This window comes from Argopecten irradians, chromosome 7 (assembly GCF_041381155.1).
Source record: "Argopecten irradians isolate NY chromosome 7, Ai_NY, whole genome shotgun sequence".
Classification (NCBI taxonomy): domain Eukaryota; kingdom Metazoa; phylum Mollusca; class Bivalvia; order Pectinida; family Pectinidae; genus Argopecten; species Argopecten irradians.
Genome location: NC_091140.1, coordinates 39,480,394 through 39,489,298, shown reverse-complemented (window position 1 = coordinate 39,489,298; position 8,905 = coordinate 39,480,394). Strand labels below are relative to the sequence as shown.

At 31.9% G+C, this 8,905-nt stretch overlaps 1 protein-coding gene across 2 annotated transcripts; it reads left to right on the top strand.

Moving 5' to 3' along the window:
* The first annotated feature begins 1,257 nt into the window (after positions 1-1,257).
* LOC138328412 (baculoviral IAP repeat-containing protein 7-like) lies at positions 1,258-6,451 on the top strand. Of its 2 annotated transcripts, none has more exons than XM_069275214.1 (5): positions 1,258-2,501; positions 2,754-2,935; positions 3,258-3,393; positions 3,821-4,009; positions 4,319-6,451. In XM_069275214.1, exons 1-5 carry the CDS (start codon positions 1,649-1,651, stop codon positions 4,513-4,515), a joined length of 1,557 nt encoding a protein of 518 aa, XP_069131315.1. In that variant the 5' UTR covers positions 1,258-1,648; the 3' UTR covers positions 4,516-6,451. The 2 variants fall into 2 exon arrangements, with proteins under 2 accessions (XP_069131315.1, XP_069131314.1); XM_069275213.1 differs by having other exon boundaries at positions 1,280-2,501; positions 3,255-3,393.
* The last annotated feature ends 2,454 nt before the right edge of the window (positions 6,452-8,905 follow it).

The following is an 8,905-nucleotide window of genomic DNA, read 5'->3' as shown; positions in this document are numbered from 1 at the left end:
GTGTCAAAAATGAATGTTAAGACTTCATTCATCAGAACGTGTTATCATGTCTTCGACGGTACACGGTATTTTAGCTTCCGGCATCGATCCCTAACGAGTTCGGGAAACACGTGTGTGATATAGTCTTTGTGTGTTTGTGGAAACTTCTAAAACTTTCGAACTTCATATGTACTTTAAATGTTTAGATCATTTATGAAAATGATTTACTGTGAACGACTTAAATATGTTCCGACAACAGTTTACTGTTCCGATATCACACGCATACATTAAATGTCCGTTATTTGTAACCAGTCTCATAAAGGTGCTAAATATTTTTATATTAATTAAAATTGTATTCATTTGTTCTGTTAATTTTGTTAAATTGTTAGTGAGTGTGCTGTTATATAAATGACTGTGATATTACTGCACTAATCAAACCACTGTTACTGTTGATATTCTGATATATATTTCTACCTCGTGAAAGGTCAAAATCTATGTTGTTTACGCTATTATAAAACTTTTAATAACAACCTGCAATATATAGACTGTGATATAACAATGTTTTACGGTAATGTGGCATTTCTTTTGAAAATACAACTACTGAATAAAATGTTGTTCTCAATCATCGTATCTGTTGTTTATTCATTTGGCAATCAAAGAAGTACCAAGTTAACCAGTATCCGATAGTATCGACTAAAATCGGTTCTGGATCATTGAACAATTTTTAATCTAATTGATTTTACGTCAAAATAATGTAACGTTTTGCAATTCTGGATTAAAATTTATCAACGAAGTTGTCTATTTAATCTTCCTCGCCACACTGCTAGTTTACAGTTTTACCATGACCCATCTAAGGTAATAAAATCAATATAACCTAATAGGTAGATTTGCCCAAAATTGTTTCAGCTAGTTTTACAATTTTATCATCCACAGTTAATATACTGAACATTGCCCCAAATGAATGTGTATGTCTATTAGCATTCAGGTGTTATCTCCCTTTATTCATGTACGCACACATCTTGTATATTAAATTTAGATTTGTATGAGTGTCCGATTTTATTGATTTATTGTTATTGTCAACAAAATAATTTCAACTGAAATGTAGCATATCTTCATTAACAACAATTTAAAAGAAACAAACACCTATTTCACCTTGTACAACATTGTAAACAATTATGTTTACTTCAAATAAACTCATAGTCATGTGATCACATGTTTTTCACTATAATAGAATTTTCCTGACTCATCGAGAAATCTATATTTAGATCCGACACTATATATATATAACAAATTCGCTTTAAAACCATTAGTATAAACATTGTCGAAATAAACAAGACAAGGTAAGTTTTTCGCCAGATTTATACCAATTAGAAAAAAAAGATAAATTAAAACTAAAAAGGGAACATACTCAATTTTGTATAATTGAAATTAAAATTTTTTTGTAAGACCTAATTTTGCATTTTTTTCGGTAAAAGTCACTTACCCACGTAATATATAATTAAAACTTTACTTATATATACAGATATCAAAAGACATAACAAATATTTGCGTTGATTTTTATAATGAAATATCTAGTTCAACAAAACAAATTTGAGTAAAAAAAAAAGCGAATCGGCGACATAGTTTCATTTGCAATTTTCTTTACTTTCAGAGGAACATCATCTTCAAGATGAAGTCAACGATTGAGGGATTTTATCCAGCAGAAAGAACACATTTGGAATACGAATGTGGTATCAAGATGTCAGACCAGTCTCGTACAGCAAGTTTCTTTTCCTACCCCTTCTCTTCTCTCGTGAGTTGCATGACCCTGGCGGAAGCCGGCTTTCATTACGATGGCCATGATGATGCAGTAGTGTGTCGGCAGTGTGGACTAAAGTACAGTGGATGGAAGAAAGAAGATGACCCGAGAGAGATACATCTGAACAAATCTCCTAAGTGTCCCTTCTTTAAACCAAGTGAACCCGAAGCTTCAGTTGACATATGTGGATCAGTAGGACTTAAATCTGGGGTTGAAAAGTCAGAGAAACTACATGGGGCATGTGGTGGGCCATCCGATGGACCTGTGGAAACAAGGACAGACGACAGGGCATCTCCCTGTATGGACACAAAGTCGTCCGAATCTCCTAATGTTAACAACGACGATACCACAGGGGGAGACGTGTCAGGTCCTAACATATCTGTCACCGGTGACAATGGAGATGACAGGACATATCCTCAACCCGAACAAGTTATAGACATTACAATACCTAACGATTCAATACAAACAGAACAAACCACTGACATCGTAGAGCCACACATTATAGAATCAGTGGAACTAAATAGTGACGATAGTGTGTCTACGTCAAGTCATGATTCCACAAGTCTTGCCTCAAGTTCGGACGTATCTGGATCTTTGGAGACAATCAAACCAAAGTATCCACAGTTTGCTATACTTGCTACTCGTCTCAGCTCCTTCCGAAAGTGGCCAACGAGTCTACAACAACAGCCCGAAGATCTCGCTAGAGCCGGTCTCTTTTATGAAGGTAAGAATTTTGTCTAAATAAAATCGCTAAAATTGCTGCGCTGTTTAAGGACATTTATCCTGTCTCGTTCTCAGCGTCCTCTATTCATTATGCAAATCTGAGAGAAATAATGCATTATTAAAGCTGCGGTTAGCAAGTTATTATTGATAAAGATATCAAACTACAATCAAATGAAAACTAACAATTGTCTTTCAATGCAAATAATGTTCTTAGAATATACAATAATGTTCCGAATTGAATCTGTCTAAACAGGTAGGAATGACTACGTGAGGTGTTTCCACTGTGGAGGAGGATTACGTGAATGGGACCCGGAAGACGATCCATTCTATGAGCATGCGCGTTGGTTCCCATCCTGTCCATTCCTGAGACTGACGAAAGGCGACAAATTCATCATGGGTGTCCAGTCTGGATCTATCGAACCGCCAACTCCTCAGGTAGGTACACTGTGTACAAAAAGACATAAGGGCAATTTTGTTAGCTTTGTTACTCGGTAACTTTGGTTATTTCTTTCTGGATTGAACAAGAATTTTATATGAATATTATTTATTTATTTATAAATCTGCAAATACCTTTATTCTTTAAAATATGAACTTAATGCGTGTTTTAATTTCTTTTTAAGAAGGAGCAGTTTGAATTTTGTCTAGGATAAATAAGATTTTTTCCGGTTTGAAAGCTATTTTATTATTAAATTTGTATATTCCTTTATTCTTAAAAAATACGTTCCCGTAATCATGTTTTAAATTCTTTCTTAAGAAGGAGCAGAAGGACGAGTCTAGAATAGAAAACAGCGATGAAGATTTATTTCAACATCCGGCAGTGCTGAGTGTTATGGAACTCGGTTATAGTAAATCATTACTGGCCAGGGCGATTGTGGTGTACAAAAAACAACACGGTAAGTGTTCAAAATTGCACATTAAAGAGTTATCTGCCCTTGTTGGTAGGTGTAGAATATGACGTTATCATTTTGTTGGTGTAAATTTCGTCGTAGATATGACGTAACAACCATACCTAACTGCAAGAGAAGATAACCATGCATTATAGTGCAAATGCAGATTAATATATAAAATACTTCCAACTTCAATTGTTATTGATAAATTAATCCTTTATATTACATAGAAGAAAAAATGCTTTCATTTTAAATTATCCATTCATCTAAACAATAATTGATAACTGTGGAGGATACTACTGACAATATATGTGTTAATTGACTGGGACTTTACAAAACGGATTTACATGTTATGCCCAATCAAATGATATGCAATCATTACATATGACTATTTTATATTTTAATTGATTTGTAATTGATTTATTCACTTAAGGAGCGGATTTCAGTGCTGAGAAGTTATTGCCTGTTGTCTGGGAAATAGAGGAAAATGACAGCAACGATACAAAGTCAGAAGCTGAAACCGATCAGAGCAGTCCCATCGAAAATGGAAAGGAACATGAAAGTGGAAGCGAAAGTGAAAGTAAAAGTCAATATACAGAGTTAGAGAGGATTTACAGGAAAAGTAAGTAATAATGAAGAAATATGAGGCATCCCCAATTATTACGACAAAATTCTTCTCTCTATCTATTTTCAGACCAAAGTGTAGGTTGTGATTTTTATTCTAAGTTGGGTATGTCTTATCAAAACGCAAAAATTAACATAATGTAAAAAAAAAACCGGGATAATGTTTATATGTATATATAATTACTTCATTCAGGACATTGCCACGACAGTTTCTTTGATAAAAAAACCATGAATATTCAAAACTAATCATGAATAATGTCGGTAAATAAAACATAAATTTAACATGTTTCTCTTTTCCATGTTTCAGGTATAGATGAGTTAACAGAAGAGAACCGAGTATTACGAGAACAGAAGATATGTAAGGTGTGCCTGGACGAGGACGCTAGTATTGTGTTCTTACCTTGTGGACATCTGGTCACGTGTCCAATGTGTGCATCGGCTTTACGGAAGTGTCCAGTGTGTCGGATCTATATCCGGGGAACGGTCAAGGCTATCATATCATGAGAAAAAATATGGAAACACAAAATGCTGAGAACTATAATTGTGAAATCATAAATCCGATACAGCAATGGACAATTCATAGACACCCAGTATATATATATGGCGTCGGCTTTAAAGTTGACTAACAGTGAATGTCGTAATAATTACATCCCAAACATCTATTTTATTTAATCCGTTTAATGTTAAACGGCAAGGTTTGTACTTTCTGTAGTGTGGGATGATATTACAATTATTACGATTAATTGGATATATTACAAAACAAATGTTTCTCATTGCTCTATGCTCAGGTTTCTGAAAAGTGCAGGCGTGTACGTAATTGCGTTCACTTTACAATGGTTACAGCATAGATTTTAATAAGATATTACAGTGTGACGACGCTATAAAAACGCCGACTACAAGGATACCACGGACGTAAACTTTTGTGTGGAAGTATAAAAGTATATTTCACTCGGACTGGTTTGGCAGTATCAGAACAGCAATTAGTGTTGTAATTGTTATATCCTTTTAACGGGTCATTTTTATTTATTATGTTTTAGCTTTTATTGTTTGTTGTTGTTTTGATAGTGTTAATAATTGTTTGCGTTGTTGTTCTGACTTATCCTATGCTTTTAATCTATACAGTCCGTTGTTATGATATAATCACCATTTTGTTGAGCATTTGCATGGACCATAAACATCCATTTTCTCGTCATATGTACTCACGATATTCAAGAAAATTTCAAGCTAAATTATATATATTTATAAAAAATTTATATGTAAGTGAATGATGATTTAATTGTCTGCCTCTTTTGAGCTACATACATGATATGAACCGCCGATGATAAATGCCATTCCCGAGTAGTTTTTCATATTGTTTTATTGACGAATAATGCATTTTTTGCTAATACATTTATGTATTTACTTTAAATAATTTTTGATTTTGGGAATGACAATTATATCGTATCAAACAGTTCTTAGTTATTTACTTATTTACAAATCAACGATAATTTATACACAAATAAATTGATATTATATTTTACGTCTCGACTCTTGCCTGTAATTTTTGATAATTTTGAAGCATTTGTTTTCTCGTTTGATAGTTTTGTTTGGTACTAAGTATATAATGTTGAGAAACTTTTATTTTGATCAATTTATCGATGTGTTATTAAAGATGCTCCACCACCGACAGAGCATAAACGATACTCATCATTTGGGCAATAATGTCTAATTAACACAAAAAACAATATAAGATACATGTAATTTATTTTGCTTTTGGTGCATGCGCAATCAGTACTTTATTCCATATCGGAAATAGTGCCACGGAATTTTTTCGGGATGCAATTAATTATTTTTGATATTTTTATCTCGAAGTAAAATGGTAAGCTCAAACTTTTTACTGAAGTAACTGTTGTAACTGAAAAAAATTACCAATTCGTTTGCTCCTGTTTTTGATAGAGGAAAAGTATCTTTCGCCAGCGGTGGAACATCTTTAAGTTATTTAGTTTCATTTGATTTTCTTTGAATATTAATATCTTATTATCATTATTACATCTTTAACATTTGGTTTTAAAGGATCATCACAGAAATTCGTGTTATAATTGATTTATTTTTGACATGATCGTGATTTTGATGAGATGTTTCCTTCGTATATCTTTTTGTTAGCACGCTGTAGTTTGTTGTCAGTTTAGGAATGCGTCTCTAAATCATATTGCTATGAGCGTTCGATGGATCCAATATCGTTTATGATAAGGTATTGCTTATCTATTCATTACCTCGATTTATATTATGTGTTTGTGACTATGTGTATGATACGAATTTTGTATATGGCATCATTTGTAATCATGATCAATATATCAGATCTGTTATTAAGTTTGACATAATGATAATATCATGTATATTTAATCTTGGCCGCATATAATTAGGATATGTTATTCAATATGAAATATAGATCTAAATAATTGTTATTTCTTATTTTTATGAACATTATTTATAACACTACATATGACACAATGTCACCGGCTGGTCCGAGAATGTACTTTATTTGAGTTGTGATACTGTAGTGTAACAACGCAGAATAGACACTTATTGAACCTTTTTTTTAATGTGTCAAAAATGAATGTTAAGACTTCATTCATCAGAACGTGTTATCATGTCTTCAACGGTACACGGTATTTTAGCTTCCGGCATCGATCCCTAACGAGTTCGAGAAACACGTGTGTGATATAGTCTTTGTGTGTTTGTACTTCATATGTCTAAAACTTTCGGAACTTCATATGTACTTTAAATGTTTAGATCATTTATGAAAATGATTTACTGTGAACGACTTAAATGTGTTCCGACAACAGTTTACTGTTCCGATAGATTAATATCACACGCATACATTAAATGTCCGTTATTTGTATCCAGTCTCATAAAGGTGCCAGTCTCATAAAGGTGCTAAATATTTTTATATTAATTAAAATTGTATTCATTTGTTCTGTTAATTTTGTTAAATTGTTAGTGAGTGTGCTGTTATATAAATGACTGTGATATTGCTGCACTAATCAAACCACTGTTACTGTTGATATTCTGATATATATTTCTACCTCGTAAAAGGTCAAAATCTATGTTGTTTACGCTATTATAAAACTTTTAATAACAACCTGCAATATATAGACTGTGATATAACAATGTTTTACGGTAATGTGGCATTTCTTTTGAAAATACAACTACTAAATAAAATGTTGTTCTTAATCATCGTATCTGTTGTTTATTCATTTGGCAATCAAAGAAGTACCAAGTTAACCAGTATCCGATAGTATCGACTAAAATCGGTTCCGGATCATTGAACAATTTTTAATCTAATTGATTTTACGTCTAAATAATGTAACGTTTTGCAATTCTGGATTAAAATTTATCAACGAAGTTGTCTATTTAATCTTCCTCACCACACTGCTAGTTTACAGTTTTACCATGACCCATCTAAGGTAATAAAATCAATATAACCTAATAGGTAGATTTGCCCAAAATTGTTTCAGCTAGTTTTACAATTTTATCATCCACAGTTAACATACCGAACATTGCCCCAAGTGAATGTGTATGTCTATTAGCATTCAGGTGTTATCTCCCTTTATTCATGTACGCATACATCTTGTATATTAAATTTAGATTTGTATGAGTGTCCGGTTTTATTGATTTATTGTTATTGTCAACAAAATAATTTCAATTGAAATTTAGCATATCTTCATTAACAACAATTTAAAAGAAACAAACACCTATTTCACCTTGTACAACATTGTAAACAATTGTGTTTACTTCAAATAAACTCATAGTCATGTGATCACATGTTTTTCACTATAATAGAATTTTCCTGACTCATCGAGAAATCTATATTTAGATCCGACACTATATATATATAACAAATTCGCTTTAAAACCATTAGTATAAACATTGTCGAAATAAACAAGACAAGGTAAGTTTTTCGCCAGATTTATACCAATTAGGAAAAAAAAGATAAATTTAAACTAAAAAGGGAACATAATCAATTTTGTATAATTGAAATTAATTTTTTTTTGTAAAACCTTATTTTGCATTTTTTTCTGTGAAAGTAAATTTAAAATGTATTGAGTTTATAAGTTATATATATATATAACTTGTAGTCTTTCCATTAATTTGTATATATCATATTGCATTGTTGAAATTATACCGATGTGTGCTTATTGATTATTGTTAACAGATAATAGATTATTACATATAGTACAGATTGTTTCAGGTAACTTGTATATAACATGTTGCATTGTTGATATTATACAGATATGATCGTATTGTTTATTGTTTACATATTATTACCGTAATAGATTATTACATGTAGTACAGATTGTTTGAGGTAAATACAGCTGAAAATAGAACTACATATAATGTCCATCCTCAGTTACCCACGTTATCGGTCTAAACTGCGTTGCTGCCCGATAAACGGAGCGTAGTGGAGTATAGTCACTGATTTTCCGAGGGTGAACAAAGTCATTATATCATTTAGATATGATAAATGCCATTCCCGAGTAGTTTTTCATATTGCTTTATTGACGAATAATGCATTTTTTTTTGCAAATATTTGCTTTGAATTATATTGATTTTGGGAATGACAATTATATCGTATCAAACAGTTCTTAGTTAATTACTTATTTACAAATCAAGGATAATTTATACACAAATGTATTTATATCATATTCTACTTCTCGACTCTTGCCTGTCATTTTTGATAATTTTGAAAAATTCGTTTTCTCGTTTTATAGATTTGTTTTGTACTATATATACAGGGTGTCCCAAAAACATGTCCCGAGTTTGACGCTTTATAAAAACTGTTTTGATAGAGGGAGGAATTTGATCAATTTACCATTAGAAAGGTAGTGATCTACTCTGTACAACGATATATAAC